At 42.2% G+C, this 22,832-nt stretch overlaps 1 protein-coding gene across 1 annotated transcript; it reads left to right on the top strand.

Annotated features, from left to right (window-relative positions):
* Positions 1-1,151: 1,151 nt before the first annotated feature.
* Positions 1,152-8,612, top strand: LOC138971517 (uncharacterized). The gene is made up of 5 exons (XM_070344263.1): positions 1,152-1,193; positions 1,734-2,236; positions 2,974-3,224; positions 4,748-4,913; positions 5,598-8,612. Exons 1-5 carry the CDS (start codon positions 1,171-1,173, stop codon positions 5,771-5,773), a joined length of 1,119 nt encoding a protein of 372 aa, XP_070200364.1. The 5' UTR covers positions 1,152-1,170; the 3' UTR covers positions 5,774-8,612.
* The last annotated feature ends 14,220 nt before the right edge of the window (positions 8,613-22,832 follow it).

Genomic DNA, 22,832 nt, shown 5'->3' with positions numbered 1-22,832 from the left:
GCTGATGTGTAACACTTGGTCATTTTTTCTCATCTTAGTTGAACGTGAATCAAGCAAGTGTACAACACATTGAGGATGAGTAATGAGAGGAAAAGTGTGAAAATTGGCGATTTGTTTGTTTAGGGTTTTTTTCCTTTCTTTCTTTTTCTTTTACTTTTACCCATCCTAATACACCAACAGTTTGGATACATGTGACTCTGCATTTCTGTGTCGCATCAAGGCCGTTGAAACATGTACTTTGTTGCAAATATTTCCCCCTCCGGGTGGGGGCCTGTGAAATCTTTCTGTACCACAGGATAAAAAAAATTACCCCCGGCGTGTCTCCTGTCAAGTAAACAGGTTCATTTTAGTTTCTTTACCTCATTTTGTTTATTCTCAATTATGACTTTTCTATCTGTTATTCATCTTTTCTTGTCTATACATTTCCTCTGTGAACTTTCTGCTATCTTTTTGCTTAATCTGATAAATACATCTTTCATCTTCTTATAAAATTCTTGAACTCTCCTTTTGTTCCTTGTCTCGTGATTCTTGTTCAGTTTAATCTGTTAGTGTTCTGATGTAAGCCCAGCAGTAGGTAGAATAAATTCTATTGTAACAAAATACTGGGAACTGGCCTTCTTCCAGTATGTTTTTAGTACATTGTATGTGCGGCTGCTGGGGCACTTTGTGATAGGTTATGGCGATTGTAAAACAAGGATTACTTGACAAGGAACTTCCCCTTCCCCACCATCCCCAGCCCTGAGAAGGCTCTTCGTAGTCGGCGGGGCTTAAAACAATAAAAAAATAAAATAAAAAAATGTTGCAAATATTGCTAATTCTGAGAAAATAAGTAATCATATCCGGGATTGAAACAACAGTCACAAGCACCGCTGAATTATGAATCCAACCTCAGACTGCTTGTCTACCGAGCCACTCAGGCAAACAAGAGAGGCAGGCAATACCGACTGTAGGGTGCACATTCTCAACAAGAGAAACATTGAGAAAAAACAACAACTTTACAAACCATGGCTATTATCCAGTAACAAAATTAATCACAAAACAATGTGTACATACACGGATCAAATACGTGAAAATGTTCTGTCTTATCTTTGACTTTTTTTTAATGAGTGTTGTGGCTTCTTCAGACATGATACTGCCACTGAGGACATTGATGATGAACGCAGTCAGGTGATGACGCCACCTGAAACATGCAGGTATGTTTCATGTCTTAAGTCTTATGGAAGTTTTTGTCTTGTATCACACAAATAGTATGACTTATGGGCCTGGACAATGTCAATAAATGATAATGAATTTTATTCATTCAGTTTCTTTTTTTCCCCGTTCCACTATTGTGATCCAAGAATCGGTGGTGACAGTAACGTAATGTTGTAATTTGGTGAAGTTAGTTTACTGTTTGAATGATATAGTGGAGGGAAATTTATTAAGATCGGAGGTTTTCCCCCCGTGTCTTACCAAATTTCCCCCCTCTATATCATTCAAACAGTAAACTAACTTCGCCAAATTACAACATTACGTTACTGTCACCACCGATTCTGTTTTTATGAATTGCCCATGCCGGTTTTATTTTACTGTTCTGAAACATATTATTTTATGTATACCAGTGAAATAATGTGGACTATCTCCTTTAGTATCTGACTAGAAATAGTACTTGTGTGGAAATGTTATTTTCTGTACTTGTATTTATTTCCCATTTAAACTATTACTTTGTATCATGTTCATTTGTTCTTGTGCAGATTGCCGAACATCATGATCGAGAGATCAACTTCACAGCGAAGAAGAAACAGTCAAAGTCCCCCGCCAAAACGAAGGATCTTTTCAACAGATGAGCGCAGAAGCGGAAGTCCACCATCAAGAAGTGGGGCCTCATTTTCCAAAAGATCGGGATATGGAGGAGAAAGCTTCAGAGGCGATGGGAGACGCCAGAGTCCTAGTCCTGGAAGAATTGGAGCCTCTACAGAGAGTTTCAGAAGCGAGAGGAGAAGCCGAAGTCCACCAAGAAGAGGAGCCTCTACAGAGAGTTTCAGAAGCGAGAGGAGAAGCCAAAGTCCACCAAGAAGAGGAACCTCTTCAGAGAGTTTCAGAAGCAAAAGGAGAAGCCGAAGTCCACCAAGAAGTGGAGCCTCTACAGAGAGCTTCAGAGGCGAGAGGAGAAGCCAAAGTCCTCCATCAAGAAGTGGGGCCTCATTTGGATATGGAGGAGAAAGCTTCAGGGGTGATGGCAGACGCCAGAATCAAAGTAAGTATATATATAGAATATAAATTGCTTTCATCTATCTGCTTGTTTGGATTTGACTTAATTCACATTGTTTAACATATGTCTGCATGTGTGTTTGTCCGAAATTATATTCCTTATAGAAATGCACAGTGTTGTGACATGTCTAACTAATGTAAAGTTGGTGTGATGACTGCTTTTGACACTGGAAATGTCATGGCAAATTATGTATAAAGGCAGGATTAAATGTGGCAGTATGTTCTTAGTGGAGCAAACTGACACTCTCTCACACACATACTTGCACAAAAGAAGGGGAGAGAATCCCCCTCCAACACACACACACACACAAACAAGGAAAATCAAAAGTAGAACTTAATCGTGTGTGAGACAAGTAAGTACTCGCATCAACTGCGATTACTTTTTATTCTGATTGTTATTTTAGACAATACAGCATGTTTGAATCAGACAAGAAAGGAGTCAAATGTACATGATGCACAATCATTGACACTTCATCGACCCCAGTACGATGACTTATTTATGTTGCATACTAAAGCACTTGTCTTGTGTCGTTTATCTGTTTTCTCATGCTGTCCTTTTATTTGGGATTGCACCAGTTAGGTAAATATACCTAAGCTAGGATTGGTTTTTGGGGTTTAATGTCTCTTCAGCAGATGCTAGCTGCTATTCGAGACCGACCTAAGCTAGGAAAAAATTATTTGACCGATGGTGAACTTCATTTGGCATTTGTCTGTATCTTTCAGACCTGACCTTGGAGCAGTTGCAGCCTTTCTTTGGCAAGGTGTTCCTTCGCTTCTCAGAATTGAAGGGTCACCTGAATGCACTGGATGATCGCCTTGATCGACTGGAGGCTGCACAGGTGCATGCTGGGCAACCCGGACCTCGACGCCAACCTCCTCCACGTCTTCCCGAAGGACAGTACCCAGTGACAACAGTCGAGGCCCTGGTTCAGCTTGACCAGGGTCTCTCGAATGATGAGGCTATGGGTAGTGCGGTAAGTAAATATTGATCTAGTTGAATTATCAAGTAATATTACAGTGGACCCCCCTGGTAAAGACCCTCAGTGCAAGTACTTCTTCAGTACAGAGACCTGGTTTCTGGAAACATTTCCATCAGTCATCAAATACACATCTCAACGAATACCCCCTCTTGACAAGAACCTTCTTGTTTGCATTTTGGAGGGGTTACACTGTGTAAACAAAAGTTTACTTGAATATTAAGCTTATAATTTTGTGGTGGAGTCATGTGGAAGTTGACTAACATAACTCAAATTCTCTAAATTATATCAAACTGTTTGCTTTGTGCTGGGCAACATTTTATTTTTTATAAATTTTTCAGGCTGTCTGTTGAAATGTGAACTGGTGAGCTGTCTACCTGTTGCTGTATCTCCTTAAAGGGGCATAACATGCCCATTATTCCAAATTGAAGGATGTAAATTCAATATCAATATGACAAATCCTACATTAGGCCAAAAAAATGTATGTTTCTGGTAACATGGCAGAAAAAAATAGGGTAGGTAGGTTGGCAACTTTTTTTTTTTAATACCCGCAATGGATATTTACCCGTAAAGAACATTTCGCTGTCAAAAACTGCCAACGGAGAAGCCGAAGAGCTTTGTAAATGGTCTTATAAGCTTGGAAATTTAAAATCCTTTCATTTGACATGCAACATGACATGATAGTACAATTACGGAAATTATGATTTTTTTCTTCTTCAACCAAAATGGAAAAAAAAGGTCTATGGTCGCCACCCAAATCTATGGTTGGTCGGGTGACCAGAAACATACAATTTTTTGTGTTTGTGTTTCGGAATACATGACGAAACAACTTTAATCTTATTGTTTGTGTTGTTCCCATGAGTACTCACGATACAATCATTTGCATTTTACTTGTGAAAGTTGGGGTAAGATATACCAAAGCGGGAAGTAGGTCAACACGCCGTGCGCTCGCTTGTTTCATGTTGGCAGCGGGCTGGTGTGTGTTTGAAAAATAGATCTTGAAATATCGGTTACTTGCAATGCTCTCAATATTATCTGCTTGATGAAAGAGTTAAAGAATTGTTTTAGCAAGTTGGCCTCGTCATAAAAAGGGACCATCAATGATTTTAGTATGCAATTGAATTGGTAAGAAGTCGAGTGACGGATCTCCCATTTGTTTCCCCTGAAGTCGGAGTGTGGCTGCCTATATGGCTGGGTATTTGAAAACAGCCACACACGCAATCCTCCAACCGTTTGGGTGACCTGAGAGTGTTCAGCTCAGGAACGCAACAACTTTGATAAATCAAGTCTACTCTCTGAGTGGTTGTATTTCATTTACAAATCCACACGAGGAAATGGTTGTTTGAATTTTGTTTCTTCTTAAATTACATTGCAGGTTTGCATGAGATTGAACTTTGGTAAAATTACAGTGTATAAGGTGATGATTCTGATAGGCTATTAAACAACTTGACAAAAATTAGGCATGTTGTGTCCTTTTAATTGTGGTTGAATGCATTTTGTATTATTTCAAATGTTTGCAGGTGCAGTACCTGTCTGCCATCGGGGGGGCCGACCTCAAAAAGGTCATCAAAAACATCATAGAGAAGCTGATGTGTCCCCGTTTGGCAGTTAGCTACACCCTGACCGGTCGAAATAAGGACAAGGGCAAACTGCAAGATCTTCCCCACTTCCTGGACACTGTATATAGTAAGTAGAATTATATACTAGTCAGGGTGGTTGAGTGTGATTTGCTGTAATAACAGATTTGGTCCTGGTTTATTCAGTCTTTGATACACACAATTGTTATTTTGATACAAAAGTTATTAAGGGTCAAAGGTTGAAATGACCAACAGTTCATTTAAATCACAGTTTTGTTCTTGCTTTCTTTAACTTTAAACGTTCACTCACCACTTCCGCCAGACTGAAAATTTTCTCACTAAGACTGTTTACCACTCGTCAATGAAAAAGTTGGACAGCAGCAAAAAAAAAAAAAAAATCCCAACTAAAAACGGAAAATGTTTTGTCGTTGCAGTATTTAAATATATGATTTGTCAATTTGAATTCTGTGAATAGTAGTTTTCAAGGTTTCTTGCTTGAATTGATCATTCTCAGACATGAAATCAGACATACAGATCTCCCAGTGAATTTAGGATATTGAGGGTCCCTGGGACCCCAATGTCAACATGTTTTGGAGTCCTGAGCGGAATTTTGGGTTTCCCTCATCATTACAAACAAAATTGAAAATTAACTAAAAAAGCATTCTCTTTTGTCTTCATTTTCTGACATATTTACTACATTTCTTATCTTGATGTTTTCAATAGATTCACATGAGGTTGTTTCAACAATTGAAGTAAATTTGGTGAAGTAAGGCTTTAATTTTGTGATTTGCAGAAGCAGCTAAAGTGCGGTTCCCCGAGGCCTCTTTGGTAGAGCTCAATTCCCTAATGGGGTACTGCCTGACCCGCAACTGCGACAGAGGGGGCCAGAAGCAGGAAAAAGAGGAGAAGAAGAAGAGAGAGAGGGAGGAGAGAGAGGGGGAGGAGAGAGAAAGAAATGATCAGCAATGATTTTGTTATTAACATGTATAAAATGCCGTAAATGTCTGAAGAAATGTTTCTTTGGGATTGCACCAGTACACACAAAGTTATATTGCATGGATGGGGTGGAAATCTAAATACATTTACATTTGTCTCATTCACATTTTTGGAAAAAGAATACTTTTGAAGGTATGTTGGAAATAATTTACGATTTTTTGTTTCCCTGAAGGGAATTCCAGATTGTTCCTCTTGACTATAGTGCAGACTCTTTTTGTAGTAATCAATTTTTTGGATTGCATAATTTAAATTTGTTATGATTTTGTCGATGTTCAGTTCAGCACACAATATTTAATTACAAATTATGCAAGTTGTAGACTTATTTTGATATAAAATATAGTTATACGCATGATTGTACAAAATAATGTTTCGAAGTCAAAATACACAACTATCCCCAAATCATGAAAAATCGTGATTTTGGTCGCCTATGCCATGCCCTGCCTGGATAAAAAAATCTGATAAGATCCGTCCATAAGGAGGTTGATCCTCAATAAGGATCGCGTAAATATTAGATAAACAGCAATCTGATAAGATCCCGTGTTAACAAGTACATGTGTACTTCATTGCAATCATTTTTCAGTATTATATTTATGTATAGTTTGCCGACAGTGCCAACTTGATTGCCTTATTGTCTCATTTTATGTCACATTTGCGGATTCTGTGTGGTAAACATGTTCAAGCACTTTTACTTCCTTGCCATCATTTTTCAGTATTATATCTATGTATAGTTTGCCGACAGTGCCAACTTAATTTCCTTATTGTCTCATTTTATGTCACATTTGCGGATTCTGTGTGGTAAATGCATGTTCAAGTATTTTTCTCAGGCTAATCCCTGTTACATGAAGATGCAAGTTCAAGAATCTATCCCAACTTAAAAGTTTCACAAGTGAATGTGTACATACTTTCTATGTAAATATTTATGTTTGTTTCAATAACGTATATATGTACTTCATTGCCATTTTTTTTTCAGTATTATAATATCTATGTATAGTTTGCCAACAGTGCCATCTTAATCGCCTTATGTCTCATTTTATGTCACTTTTGCGGATTCTGTGTGGTACACATGTTCAAGCGTTTTTCTTAGGCAAATCACTATTACACAACTTTATTTTTATTATTACATTAATCACTATTGCATAACTTGGAAGGCGTAAGTTCAAGTTACTATCTCAACTTAAGTCGAAATGAGTTTTGCATGATCCACATAAATAAAAGTAGGGGAGCTAATCTTTATGTGCCATCTTTTGTCAGTTTTTTTAAATATATTTTTTATATGAATTGCGCATGGTGGTTAGATTGACGGGCAATTTCAAATTAATCATTTTTTGTTGTTGTTTCCAAGCAAGTGCATTTATTTCAATGTAAACTGTTAACAGTTAAGCTGTTTCAAAAATGAAAATCAGTACTGACAATCATATTTTCTTCTTTGACAAGACTAAAAGTTAACTTCATGTCCCCTACTTATGATATGACGAGTTGTGGCCTTTCTTATTTACGAGTCAGACCTTTGTTACTTAAACAAAACTACTGATTTGATGACATTGAAAACAAATCAGTTTATGAGCATGATGCCTTGCCTTTTTCTTTGATGGAATAATAAATTTGCAGTTTGGATTTTCAATTTTTTGTGACTGATGTGTTCAATATTAACCTTTTGTGACCAGAAACTACAAAGGGATAAAAGTTGTTGATTGTATTGTGTGCAGCATTTGTGAAATGCATTTCCTTTTGCGTTGTTAGTCCCAATTTTCACTCAAGTCCCTCATAACAAAAGCTACCATGCAGTGCTTCACACGGAAAAGTTGTTGGTATCGCTAGTTTGTCAATAAGTGGCTGAGGTGCAAATTTATGTACAATCATATATATCAGTATTGCTTTGTTTAGTTTGAGTTTTTGCTTTAAAGGAAGAATGTTCAATGTTTTGTAAGCTATTGGAGTCGAGGACGATGATTTTCAAATGATTTGTTTTATTCTTATATTGCTGTTTTATGCATGTGGATAATAGGTTTTAGAGCAGAATTTGGAGCTATGCCCCATAGAGATGATAAATAATCCATGAGGGATTGGATATGTGCATAAAATAATATTTTTCTTGAATGTAAATTTAAGAAATGTTTCATTTGTGTAAGTTGTGAAATTTTTGTGTGATAATCTTTGGCCAAGGGAGTCCATGTAATTGTTCAATGATAAGTCATTTTGGATTGTAACACCTAGTAAAATATGAGACTCAACCTCTTCAATTATATTTTGTCTTATAAAAATTGGAGAAATGCTAGAGGGTAGAAAATGTGAAATAAATTAACCCTGCAGAATGTAATGATGTAGTTTCATTATTGTATTTTTGTGTATGTGTGTGTATGTTTGAGTGTGTGCATGTTTGAAGGTGATGTTAAATGGATTTCTCTAAAAGTAGTTACAATTACCCAGGTGTTCCTTTGTTATCAGATAAAAGGTCGGACCCATGAGTAATATGACAAAATTGCCTTAAATCTGTTGGCCATTATTTTGCACTCTGCGTTTCGATAACATTACTTTGGAACTGCGTGGAGTTTACATGGGTATGGTCCTCCTTGACTGGGTTGCAGGAAGCCATTCCAAATCCTACATTGGTTCCAAGTCGCCAATCGGTGTTTTGGGGGAATGGTTTCCTGTAGCCAAGCCCGGAATGCACCATATCAACATTGCACAAATAGAAATGCAACATTGTATCAACATTGCTTCAACAGAGCTCCAACATTGTATCAATGTTGCACCAACATTGCCAACAATATTGATCCAATATTGAATTCCAACATTGTCACAACATTGACCAAATTTTCACTTCCAACATTGATCCAATATTGGATTACAATATTGATCCACCTTGATAGGCAATATTGAGGCAACATTGGCACAATGTTGCTGTGTTGTCTGGGGGGGTGGGCCAGACACTGACCTTCGATCCCCGCGCGGCGGGCGCTGACGTACACAATATGGTGGCGGTAGTTGAGGAATAGTGGCGGTTGTTGGGGTATGGTGGGGTAAGGGGCGAGGTCTCGACCGGTCCCCGTCCATCTGGGATAGGGGCGGAGTGGGGGAGAGGGGGAGAAGGGTTGCATGTACCAGCCTGTACATGCGGGAATGGGGGGGATGGGCCGTTGAGGACCTTTTTGAACGCGGCACTGTATTTATAGCCCGTCCGTTCTGTTAGGCTTGGGATGATGGACGGGGGCAGGAGACGTCTGCCCCTTAAAAAAAAGAAAAAACGCAGGCGTGTGTGGACAACAGGTTACACCCACGCTCCCATGAGGGAGTGGTAGACTTGGCGACACATTAAAGATGCGTGTGCCCATCCTAAGATTTTATGTTTGGTGAAAAAGTCCTGTGGATAGAGTCCAAATAAGTGGACGTGTTCGTGTAGGGCGCGGAACGGTGCCGCGTTCTCGCTACACGAATCAAAAATATGTTCATAGCTGATGGGGGCCCCGCAGGGGCACTTTGGTTTAAAGAGTTTAAACTTTGTGCCTCCTGTGCGGAGCCTCCTGAAGATTCTGGTTAAAGATGGGGGGAGCGTGGGTGTTTCAAGCTTTGTGGGTGGGTTAGCCATGGCGGCCACCCCTGCTTCCTGGAGCTTGGAATATACTTCGGCCAGTGAGAAGCCGAGGTCAGTGGTGACCTGCGGCAACCCGGTGGCCGATTTGGCAGCAGCATCGGCCATTTCGTTTCCCCCTAGGCCCACATGCGAGGGGACCCACTGTAGGTCCACGGGGGTGCCAGTGGCTATAATCTGGTGAGCAATGATCTGTATGTCATGTAATAGTTCAGAGCGGTTTTTAGAGCCATATAAGAGGGCTTGTATAGATGAAAGAGAATCTGTACAAATAACGATTTGATGAGGGTTAACTGGGAGGTCGTTTATGTAAGTTAGGGCCATAAGGATGGCGAACAATTCAGCTGTAAAGATGGATACGTCATCATTAAGCCTGTACTGTTTAGATACCTTTAGTTCGGGTATGACGAAGGCGCAGCCAACCCTACCATTTAATAGTTTTGAGCCATCGGTGAAGATTTTCAGGTGTTGGGAGTATTTATTATGTAGGAGTTCGTTGGCGAGAGTCGCCAAGAAGAGAGGGTTATCCTGCTTGGACGCCTCCGTCCCTAGGTCACAGGAGAGGGCAGGCGTCTCAAGTAGCCAGGGGGGGTAGGGGGGAGCAGGTATTTTAGTACACTGGACAGTCTTCATGTTAACTTTTTCAAGTATGGGGTTAATATAGTTGGTGATTGGCTGACACCTTGCCATGACCCGAGGGCCCCGTGAAGAGGTGACAGATAGGTTGTTGTATTGGGGGAAGAAATCGTTCAGTACATCTTGTACCGTGTTGTCCACACAGCCTGCGCGAACATGATACCGCGCGGCGCAGAGTCGGCGGTGGTCGTCAAGGCTCATCCAGCCCGCCTCCCGGTACACAGCGGAGGTGCTGGTCCAGGGGGGGAGCCCGAGCGCTAAGCGGAGCGCCCTGCACTCAGCCCCACGGAGGCGGGCCAGGACCCCTGCGCCGGCGGAGTAAAAAGCCTCCTGCCCATACGTCAGGCGTGATCGGATCAGCGCCCTGACGATGGACAGGAGAAACTTTTGGCCTCTGGCCCACTTCTCGTTATTAAGCATTTTTATGACAGACATCGCACGTTGCGCCTTAGTAACCAGGTTTTCAACGTGTGCAGTCCACGATAACTTTTTGTCCACAGTCACACCGAGGAATTTGACGGTGTCGCTGGGTTTGATAACTTTCTGGTTAACAATAATTGTACATTTTTGGTGTAAAAACTTTTGTCGGCTTGCCACAAAGAAAACAGTCTTCTCGGGCGCCAAAACAAATCCGTTTTGTTCCATGTACATACATAGGTTATCAATTTTAGTTTGAAAACTGGCCATGGCCACCTCTCCTTTGTTCCGAGGTCCCATGGCTACAGGCTTTTTAGTATCCAGGAGGGCAAGGTCGTCAGCATATAGGAGGACGGTTGCCCCCCCAACGTCCACACTGTCTATATCATATAGCATGATACTGAACAGGGCCGGGGCTATTTTGTTTGTTTATTTGTTGCTTAACGTCCAGCCGACTACGCAGAGCCATATCAGGACGAGGAAGGGGGGGATGAAGGGGGCCACTTGTCAAGCGATTCCTGTTTACAAATGCACTAACCCATTACTTGTGTCCCAGCAGGCTTTAGTAAAACTAAATTAATACCTACTGGAAGATTACCAGTTTCCAGTATGTTAAAATAGGCTTAACCTATCTACTGCTGGACTTACATCAGAACACTAACAGATTAAACTATACATGAATCGCGAGACAAGCGGCAAGAGAAGAGATTTTTGGAAAAAATACAGGTGAATGAGCAAGAAGGCAGAAAAAAGAAAAGAATTCATGAAGAAAAAGAGAGCATGACAGGAAAGAGGAACCAAAAATCTACCTAACAGCAAACTAGAAAGCTCCTGCGGTTCCAAAAACAGGAGGGGCTTTTAATTTCATAACCGCAGTGCCCCACTGCGGGAGCCGGGGCTATGATGCTCCCCTGTGGCACCCCCATGTCCAGCACGTGGGACGCTGAGAGGTCAGAGCCGACTTTAACGTGCATTTTGCGTTTAGATATAAAGGAGTTGATAAACTGGTAGATATGGCCCGAGAGGCCTATCTTATCTAGTTTTTGTAACAGTCGGCTATGCCAGACACTATCATATGCACCCTTTACATCAAAAAATGTGCCCAAGAGGCAGTGCTTTTTATATGCTAGCGTCTTTCTCACCCGCTCTACAAGGTTAACAATATGATCAGTGCAGGACCGGCCCTTTCTAAAGCCGGCCTGGCACTTAGGAATGATGTTATTTTTTTCCAGATAGAACTCCAGTCTTCTATGAACTAATCTTTCGTAGATTTTCCCCAGGTGGGGCGTCAGCGAGATCGGCCTATAGCTGGTGGGGAGATCACCCGGTTTTCCGTTTTTAAGGACGCCGACCACCTGGGCTTCCCTCCAAGAAGATGGAATTTGGTCAGTGGACCAACAGAAGTTAAAGAAAGTATGTAGGGTTTTTAGGAAGGGGTCAGGAAAATGCTTGATCATGTTATAGGAGATGGGGTCAGCACCAGCCGCCTTTTTTACTGACTTGATCTGTCTAATAGCAGTGGTCAGCTCCGATAAGCGAAGCTCACTGTTTACAGGAAGTTCGTTATTACAGGCGGGGTGCTGGAAACCCACCTCGTGATCGATACGATGCTGTAATAGATCGGGGTTTAGAAAACGGCTTTGACTAGCCCGAGCGAACGTTTCAGCCAGCGCCTCTGCCTTCTCTGAATTGTTGGCAGTCAGGCGCTGGCCTACTTTGAGCGGCTTACCGGGCGTAGTGCGACGTCGTTTAAACTTTCTTATTTTGTCCCAGACTTTAGAGGAATCTTTATAGGTATGGGCTTGTTCGGAGCAGAACCGCTCCCAATCATTAAGTTTGGCAGAGGCGATAATGCGGTTACACTCGGCCTCCGAATCTTTCATTAATTTATAATGGAACTGGTTACTGTTTTGTAGATACTTGCGGGTGAAAAAGCGCTTATGATGATACCCCGCTAGCCTGAGGCTTATATACGCTGCTAGCGGGCCGCTTCGAAAGCGCCTCGCTCATCCCACAAAAACGGGCCCCAATTCCTGGCTGACGGCCAAATCTGTGTTTGTTTAGAAACTTTGACAGCTGATAACTTTACGGAAAATGCATGCATTTGCAATCGGTTTGTTGCTACAAAACCAGTGTGAAAGATACTTTTTAACTCATGTTACAAGATATAACTTTAGAAGTCCAGACCAAAAGGTAATTATGATTAATTCCTCAAAATGCATGACCGATTATTCTGTAACACATGTTACATAGCCACTGGTGAATTAACAATAACAGAGAGAAAAATAACAAAAAACGGTCATGTAGGTTTTCGCAGCCATGGGAGGTAATCGGAACCGACCAAACAGACTGAGCCAGTAGCGCGACATATGTTGTGACAACCAGGTGACATGACAACCAGGTGACAGTATACGTAAAGTAGCGCAACATATGTCGCGACAACCAGCCTAAGGGTTAACGATCAAAACCCAGCAGAATAAAGATTGCTAAACTCGATCACTTCCTGCACCAAATACAATTCACTCCCGAACAGGGCAAGCTGACCCCGAGAGGCAGTTGCTCTGGGCCCCAAACACCCCCCCTCTCCCCCCCCCCCCCTCTTTCCGCCCCTCCCCAAGATAAAGGACCGAAATGGCTGAACTTGCAACTCTCCTAGTTGTACAGTACAGAGTGACAAACGTTTGAGTTCTGGAATATCTCTACCCTTTTTGAGTCACTTGAGAAAAAGTGACTCTATGTAATCGGTCAGTGTTAGTCTGTCCGGCCGGCCGTCCGGCCGGCCGTCCGTAGACACCACCTTAACGTTGGACTTTTCTCGGAAACTATCAAAGCGATCGGGCTCATATTTTGTTTAGTCGTGACCTCCAATGACCTCTACACTTTAACGATGGTTTCGTTGACCTTTGACCTTTTTCAAGGTCACAGGTCAGCGTCAAAGGAAAAATTAGACATTTTATATCTTTGACAAAGTTCATCGGATGTGATTGAAACTTTGTAGGATTATTCTTTACATCAAAGTATTTACATCTGTAGCCTTTTACGAACGTTATCAGAAAAACAAGGGAGATATCTAGCCTTTTCTGTTCGGCAACACACAACTTAACGTTGGGCTTTTCTCGGAAACTATAAAAGTGACCGGGCTCAAATTTTATGTGAACGTGACTCCCAGTGACCTCTACACTTTGACGTCTGCTTTGGTGACCTTTGACCTTTTTCAAGGTCACAGGTATGTCTTGAAGGAAAAAAATTGAAATATCATATCTCTGAAACTATTCATCGGATTTGATTCAAACTTTATAGGATTATTCTTTACATCAAATTATTTACATCTGTAGCTTTTTACAAACGTTATCGGAAACACAGGGGAGATAACTAGCCTTTCCTGTTCGTCAACACACAACTTAACGTTGGGCTTTTCTCGTAAACTATAAAAGTTACACAGCTCTAAGAGTAACAAATGTTAGTGTGTCTACTGTTAATATGATTGCTTCGAAAAAAAAATTAATGATGCTAGTTTATGTGAATTAAGTTATTGATGGGGTTTGTTTATGTGAGATTAATGAGAGTATTTTTAATGCCAAGGTAAATATTTTGTTGCTCGATCCATGCAATCTCATTCTTCAGGTATGCATTGTGTTGTGAATAGCAATTTCTTCCTGTCCATCTGATGCCTCATATAATATTCAGAACTGCGAAAGTGACTCGATCGAGCGTTTGCTCTTCTTGTTAATAACGTTCTAATCACCTCGTTTTTGGATGCAACGCATTCTTTCTCCCCTTCCTTTAGGTTGCTAAGAATGGAGTTAATGTTTTTTGCCTCTACACACATACATACGTACACATGCACGCACGCCCTCTCTCTCTCTTGCTCCTTTTTATATTTAGTCAAGTTTTGACTAAATATTTTAACATCGAGGGGGAATCGAAACGAGGGTCGTGGTGTATACGTGCGTGTGTGTGTGCGTGTGTGTGTCTGTGTGTGTGTGTGTGTAGAGCGATTCAGACTAAACTACTGGACCGATCTTTATGAAATTTGACATGAGAGTTCCTGGGTATGAAATCCCCGAACGTTTTTTTCATTTTTTTGATAAATGTCTTTGATGACGTCACATCCGGCTTTTCGTGAAAGTTGAGGCGGCACTGTCACGCCCTCATTTTTCAACCAAATTGGTTGAAATTTTGGTCAAGTACTCTTCGACGAAGCCCGGGGTTCGGTATTGCATTTCAGCTTGGTGGCTTAAAAATTAATTAATGACTTTGGTCATTAAAAATCTGAAAATTGTAAAAAAAAATAAAAATTTATAAAACGATCCAAATTTACGTTTATCTTATTCTCCATCATTTGCTGATTCCAAAAACATATAAATATGTTATATTCGGATTAAAAACAAGCTCTGAAAATTAAATATATAAAAATTATTATCAAATTTTTTTTTTCGAAATCAATTTAAAAACACTTTCATCTTATTCCTTGTCGGTTCCTGATTCCAAAAATATATAGATATGATATGTTTGGATTAAAAACACGCTCAGAAAGTTAAAACAAAGAGAGGTACAGAAAAGCGTGCTATCCTTCTCACCGCAACGAATACCCCGCTCTTCTTGTCAATTCCACGTGCACTGCCTTTGCCACGGGCGGTGGAGTGACGATGCTACGAGTATACGGTCTTGCTGCGTTGCGTTGCGTTCAGTTTCATTCTGTGAGTTCGACAGCTACTTGACTAAATATTGTATTTTCGCCTTACGCGACTTGCTTTTTATTCTGCGCCCTTTTCCTTGATATTCCTTGTATTCATATATATACGCGATACATGTACGATACATGTATTTTTACGTTAATTATATAATACTGATGATGTACAGAGAGAGTAAACCGAGTGTGTACAAGAGGGGATACAGTACGGATAGCCCGTGTCTTGAGCAGAGAAAGTAGGTCATTTTAAGCTGACAACTTTTATGCTGCCAGATCTGAGTTTTGCTCTATTCCTTAGCAAAACTCCGGTAAGGAGCGATTTAATTGCTTTCACATGTGTTGATAAGGCGAGCGGGGCTGGCCCTGGGAAACCGAGCTGTTGTTCTAGCCCTCCCCCCCCCCCCCCTCCCGCAACTGGACTTTAACCCCCCCCCCCTTTCCCTGTAGCTGTAGGAAATGATTCGACTTGGAGATTTTAAGATCTTCTTTGCCCTACCTTTTCCTGTAATGTTTTAATTACATCGTTTTTGATACAACAAATAACGTCCCTTTTTGTTTCGAGACCATCTTTGTTAAGTTTGACGATCAGTTTTTAGGAAGGTTTTTATGAAGAGGGGCGTGTTCTTTTTACCCTCTTTTTCGTTTGCTGATTATTAGGCTTGATGTGTTCTGCTGCTATGTTCCCAAACACGTACTCTCTCTCTCCCTATGTTATTTTGCCATTCTTTTTCTCTGTGTCTCTTTTTGTTCGTATATTCAATATATGTATTCAGTAGAATGTAGGCGTTATGTTAATCATATATGTGGCGTATGCGAATGTATAAAGACAGATGAAACCGGGGTGTGCCGATGTTTTGGTTATGGCAGTGACCGTTGTTGCTTTGAGCGCGCAGCATTTTTGTGGGGTTTTTATGGGCATGGATTTGCCGTTTGATATGGACGTCTAATGTACGTTTTGTATACTAAAGGAGAAGTATTTTTGTGTGTAACCTAATTGCTCAGTCTTTAAGTGTAACTGGAAGTTTTGCAGTTCGTCTGCGTTTTTGTCTACCTACAAGTGTTTGGTATCTACAGATGCGTTGTAAGGTTGGTTGTTTAATGACATATGTGTGTACATAATTTTTATGTGGGTTTTCTTTGTTTGTTTGTTTGTTTATTTGTTGCTTAACGTCCAGCCGACTACGCAGAGCCATATCAGGACGAGGAAGGGGGGGGATGAAGGAGGCCACTTGTCAAGCGATTCCTGTTTACAAATGCACTAACCCATTACTTGTGTCCCAGCAGGCTTTAGTAAAACTAAATTAATACCTACTGGAAGATTACCAGTTTCCAGTATGTTAAAATAGGCTTAACCTATCTACTGCTGGACTTACATCAGAACACTAACAGATTAAACTACACATGAATCGCGAGACAAGCGGCAAGAGAAGAGATTTTTGGAAAAAATACAGGTGAATGAGCAAGAAGGCAGAAAAAAGAAAAGAATTCACGAAGAAAAAGAGAGCATGACAGGAAAGAGGAACCAAAAATCTACCTAACAGCAAACTAGAAAGCTCCTGCGGTTCCAAAAACAGGAGGGGCCTTTAATTTCATAACCGCAGTGCCCCACTGCGGGCTTTGGGTTTTCTTAATAGAAGAACTTTGGTGTATGTTTGAGGAGTTTAACTTCAGTTTGTAAGGAGGCTGGCAGCAGGCTCGGAGCCCTCCACCTCCCCTCCCTTTTGCCCCCGCGCTGCCAGAGCGGGATTCTCATTGGTCCTGCTAGGGTGACGTGGGAGGAAGCCCCGTTAGCTATAAAAGCCGCTGTCCTCATGAGGTCGGGAGACGTGTGAGAGAGTAGGGTGCCTAATAAGTGCCTGAACATGCGTCTCCCCTGTTTTAGAGTCAGGGTCATCAAAACTACCACGGCCGACGGGGGGAAGTGCATCAAGCCAGGCGAAAAGCGAGGGAGTTTGCGCAAATGCTTGGTGTCTTTCCCCTGGAGAAGATACATTGAGCTGGGTTTAAAGTGGTTCGACCCTACGCCCTATGCTTAGTGCTTCTCCTCAGAGTTGCGTGTGGTTTTTACAGACCACGTCCTCGATACGCAACTCTTGTCCCATCGGCAATAGTGAGCAGTGCGCGCCGTTTACTCGGTTACCACAAGGCTTATTAGGGTAGTGCGCGCTACTCTAAAGGTTACCAACACGCGGTGATCGAGTGGCGTCACTCGATTTTGTCCAGGCCCCGAACCCCTGCCCGATTTTTCATCCAGATTAGGACTTGGGTTTTGTTTTCAAAGAGTAAGTTAGATCGCTAGGGTACCTACGGGTCATGCCCGATTTTCCAGCATTGTAAGGACTCAGATTTTATTTGTTAGTGTAGTGTTTAGACTGTATTAAAGCCAACCCAGACTCTTTATAGATATACTTTCTATGGAAGAACCCACGTATGTTTTCTTTTGATGTTTTTGTTTGAATACAATTGGAAATCCTATTACACTCTTGTTGACTTTGTATTTTGTTCGTCTGTTCGTCTGGTGCGTGTGGTTTGAATGCCATCCTGACAAATGTCCTTTAAGACCGCACGCACAGTAACACCTTAGACGCAGACAGTTTCCGTGAAGCTATCACCGCTCGGCTTTACACATGTGTACTCGCCAATGCCACCTACCGGAGTGAGACAGTACGAATAAACAGGCAGTCAAAATGAACTACGAGTTCGAGTGGATTAGTATGGTTGTGCTTCGAGCAGGTTATGTCTGTCGTACCCTTGGGAGCGAGTCTACAATCTGGCGACGAGGATCTATGAAGTAACTTAGATTTAAACAAGTTTTTCGTCATTTTCTTGGCCGGTCGATCGAGTGAAATTGTGACGTCATTGAAAACTGTGTGTATACTGTGACGTATTCAGAAAGATGGCAGCGAACATTTTCTGTGTTGACAAATTCGATCCAACTGGTGACCCATCTAGCGTGTCTTCGAGATGGACGAGATAGAAGAAAAGTTTCGAGTTGTACATTGCTGCAAGAGGAGATGTGGGGAATAACCAGAAACGTCCACTGTTGCTCCACTGTGCTGGAGTGGAAGTTCAAAACATTTTTGATACACTGGATGGGGGAGCAAGCTACGATGAGGCAATTACTGCCCTGGATACATACTTCAAGCCCCTGCAGAATGAGACTTTTGAATGCCACCAGTTCAGGCAGATGACGCAGAAGGCAGGTGAGACGACGGCGCAGTTCGTTACACGTCTGAGGCAGAAAGCAGAGAACTGCAACTTCGGTGCTGCACGCGATGCGAGCATCAGAGATCAAGTCATCGACAGATGTCCAGACAGAACACTGCAAGCGAAACTTCTGGCGAAGAGAGCTTTGACATTGGGACAGTTACTTGAAAAAGCACAAGCTCATGAGGCGGCAGTTTCACAGGTGAAGCAGATGGATGGCAGACCAAGTGAAAAAGAAACTGAACTTGTTAGTGCTGTTTCGAGACCACGACCCAGGAAACCGTTTGACCGCACTGACAGAAAGACTAAAACAGAGTCAGACAAACACGGACTGAAATGTTTTCGGTGTGGAAAAACAGGACATTTTGCAAAAGACGCGGCATGTCCCGCAAAAGGTAAAGAATGCACAAAATGCAAAAAAATGAACTATTTCGCTTCTGTGTGCAAATCAAAATCAAAGCATCTGAACAATGTGCGTGAGAGTGATGATGATGATGAGCATGCATTTGTTGTTGACAAATTCTACAATTCCACAATTGATGTTGTTGTGGGGGGTGTCAATATGTCAATGATGATAGATTCTGGGGCAAGCTGCAACATTGTTGATAGGCAAAACTGGGAACAGTTGAAGAAAAAGAAAATGAAGTTTACATGCAAGAAAGTTGACAAACCAAGAAAGCTGTATGCTTATGGGCAGGACACACCTCTGACAGTAGCAGGAACATTTCAGGCAGAAATTGTTGTTCCTGGGGTTTCAGAAATTCACACAGCTGAATTTGTTGTCATTGAAGAGAAAGGCAAAGTCCCTCTTTTGGGAAAAGAATCATCAGAAAAACTGGGTGTTTTGAGAGTGGGATTGCCAAGAGAACCTGAAACTGTCAGATCTGTGTCACTGTCAGACAAACCAGAACAGAGGTACCCAGAGTTGTACAAAGGGTTGGGTAAACTGAAGAATCAAAAGATTACACTGCATGTGAACCACAATGTAAAACCAGCTGTTCAGGCAGCTCGCCGGATTCCATCCGGGAAAAGGTTGAAAAGAAAATCGCGGAGCTAGAGGAACTCGACATTATTGAGCGCGCAGAAGGTCCGACTTCGTTTGCTAGCCCGATCGTAGTGGTTCCTAAACCCAACAGTGATGACATTAGGCTATGCGTAGACATGAGACAGGCCAATGAAGCGGTTGAGCGTGAACGTTTTCCTATACCGACTATCGAAGAAACACTGATCGAAATGAACGGAAGCAAAGTTTTCACAAAGCTTGATTTGAAGTGGGGGTTTCATCAGCTCGAGTTGTCTGAAGAGTCGCCTCCCGTCACAACATTCGCAACACACATCGGATTATTTCGGTACAAGCGTTTGATGTTCGGAGTGACGTCAGCGCCAGAAATCTACCAACATACTATTCAAGACGTGATTCGCGATTGTCCGGGTGCACGGAACATGACAGATGACATCATCATACATGCAGAAACAGTCGAGGAACATGACGGGAGACTCGACAAGGTACTTCGCACACTACAAGAGAATGGCCTCACACTCAATCCAGACAAATGTGTCTATCGGATGTCCGAACTTCAGTTCATGGGGTTCCTACTCTCGGAGAAAGGGATAGGGCCAACATCCGCAAAAGTAGAAGCCGTGAAAAACGCAAAACAGCCGACTGTAGCGTCGGAAGTCAGAAGCTTCTTGGGGTTAGTAAACTTCAACGCTCGCTTCATAGAAAATTTGGCTACCAAAGCCGAACCACTGAGAAAATTGACTAGAAAGAACGCACCATTTCAGTGGAAAACAGAACAAGAAAAGGCATTTCAAACTTTGAAGGATGATTTGTCGAAAGCTGAAAACATCGCGTACTTCGATCCAAAAGCCGAGACGCGTATTGTTGCAGACGCGAGTCCAGTCGGACTAGGTGCAGTTCTCACACAAGTTCAGAACGGTGAGAAAAGAGTGATCTACTATGCTAGCCGTAGCTTGTCGGATGTCGAACGACGTTACTCACAAACTGAGAAAGAAGCATTAGCTCTTGTATGGGCGTGCGAGCGATTTCACCAGTATGTGTACGGTATTGAGTTCACACTTGAAACCGACCACCGCCCACTGCAGTTCATCTATTCCAAACGTTCGAAACCGTCGGCGCGTATCGAGCGATGGGTGCTTCGGTTGCAGAGCTACCAATTCACTGGGTGGAATACAAGCCGGGCTCACAGAACATTGCCGACTCGTTGTCGCGACTCGTGAACCAAGACACTGAACGTGTTTGTGGTCGAAACGTTGCGGAAGAGTATGTGTACTTCGCTGCAAAGAAGGCCGTACCGAGGGCAATGACAGCACATGAAATTGAAGAGGCTTCAGCTGTAGATGAAGAGTTGTCTGCAGTGAGAGAGTATATCAAATCAGGAAACTGGGAAAAATGCCCGAACGTAGCATACAAAGCGCTGAAAGATGAGTTGACCAGCCTTGGGAAACTTGTTCTACGTGGCACACGCACTGTGATTCCGAAAGCACTGAAAGAACGCGTTGTTGAAATAGCACACGAAGGACACCAAGGGGTGGTGAAAACAAAAGAAAGAATTCGAACCAAAGTGTGGTGGCCCGGTCTCGACAAAGATGTTGAAAAATGTGTACGTTCTTGTCACGAATGTCAAATTGTCGGAATGCCGTCAAAGCCGGAACCGATGGTTCGAACCACATTCCCAGATGGTCCATGGGAAGACTTGGCAGTTGACTTGCTTGGTCCGTTGCCAAGTGGAGAGTCGATTCTAGTAGTAGTAGACTACTATAGCCGGTATTTCGAGACCGCAGTCCTGAGAAATACAAAAGCAGAAAAAATTGTGGAGTGTCTGGAAACAATGTTCACAACACATGGGCTACCATTTTCCCTGAAATCGGACAATGGTCCCCAGTTCATTTCCGCCGAATTCAAAGAATTCATGACTACACACGGAATTATGCACAGGCACACAACGCCATTGTGGCCACAGGCCAATGGTGAGGTAGAACGCCAAAACCGAACATTGATGAAAGCGATCAAAATAGCACACTCCGAAGGCAAAGACTGGAAAAAAGAACTGAACACATTTCTGTTGTCATACAGAACCACACCACATCAGACTACTGGAGTTAGTCCAGCAGAACTGCTTTTCAAGCGAAAACTTCGGACAAAACTTCCAGTCATTGATTCCATCGTCAAGGCCGAACTTGATGAAAACATCCGTGACCGCGACAAAATCCGGAAAGAAATAGGGAAACAGTATGCCGATGATAAGCGCCGTGCAACAGAAACAAAGATAGATGTAGGTGATGACGTGTTGCTTCAGCAGAAAAGACAGGACAAGTTGTCAACCACTTTTGAGCCGGAACCATACAAGGTGGTAGACAAAACTGGTTCTCAACTTCTTGTCGAATCACCAGCCGGTGTTCAGTACAAGAGGAACGTCGCACACACAAAGAAATATGTTCACAGCAAACAGACAAACGAACATACAGACAACGCGAACGTTCCGGACACACAGACAAACACGCAGACACATGACCAAACAGTTTGTCCACAACCGCTCAGACAGTCCACCAGAATCAGAAAACCACCTGAGAAGTTGAAGGATTACATTGTGGGAAACATGTAATTTTGCATCATGCAAATGTTTGGAAATGCTCTTGTTAAGGTTGAACAAAATGTTGATATGTTTGAAGTTTGACAGTAATGTTCAGTATGGCTATTATGCAACAGTTTAAATGTTTAAACAAACGTATAGTTTGTGGTCAAGTGGACAAGGTTTAAATTTTGAGTTTATTAACTGTTCAAATGTTTGAAGAAAGACGACATGTTAGTGATGTGATTGGGGAATTGTCTCCCTTACATGTGTACTCGCCAATGCCACCTACCGGAGTGAGACAGTACGAATAAACAGGCAGTCAAAATGAACTACGAGTCCGAGTGTATTACTATTAGTATGGTTGTGCTTCGAGCAGGTTATGTCTGTCGTACCCTTGGGAGCGAGTCTACAATGACTTGTCACGTACTTACCATCGCCTTCGGTGCAAGTATAGTCCCATGGAATTACGATGTGCTTAGCACATTATAATTCGCTAGAGGTTATGTGCTTTTCTATATTTTACAGACTGACTTTTCCATGGCTTGTTCCTTTTGAGAAGTCTGCAAAGGCCGAATCACAAAGTGACGTTCTCGCTAGAACAATTCGTCATTCATTATAACATGACGTCACATCCTTTTCATGTCTCGGTCACCAAATTGCGTACTTGCTGTCTTCCATTTCCCTTGATTTGTCTATCGTTCGTGCGCATGACCAACCGGCTGGCAGAAACTTTTGCAGTCATGGCGACACGGGAAACACATGACTTGTATTGATACTCTTGCCAGGAAGTGTACATACACCAGTTAACAGTTTCGGCACTTACATGGTACAAAGAAGGAAAACTCACGTGATACCCAAAGCGATTCTGGTTGGACGAGGAATTATCGTCGAGCA

Source organism: Littorina saxatilis, linkage group LG7 (assembly GCF_037325665.1).
Source record: "Littorina saxatilis isolate snail1 linkage group LG7, US_GU_Lsax_2.0, whole genome shotgun sequence".
Lineage (NCBI taxonomy): Eukaryota > Metazoa > Mollusca > Gastropoda > Littorinimorpha > Littorinidae > Littorina > Littorina saxatilis.
The sequence above is the reverse complement of the archived record's forward strand: the minus strand, read 5'-3'. Positions and strand labels throughout refer to the sequence as shown.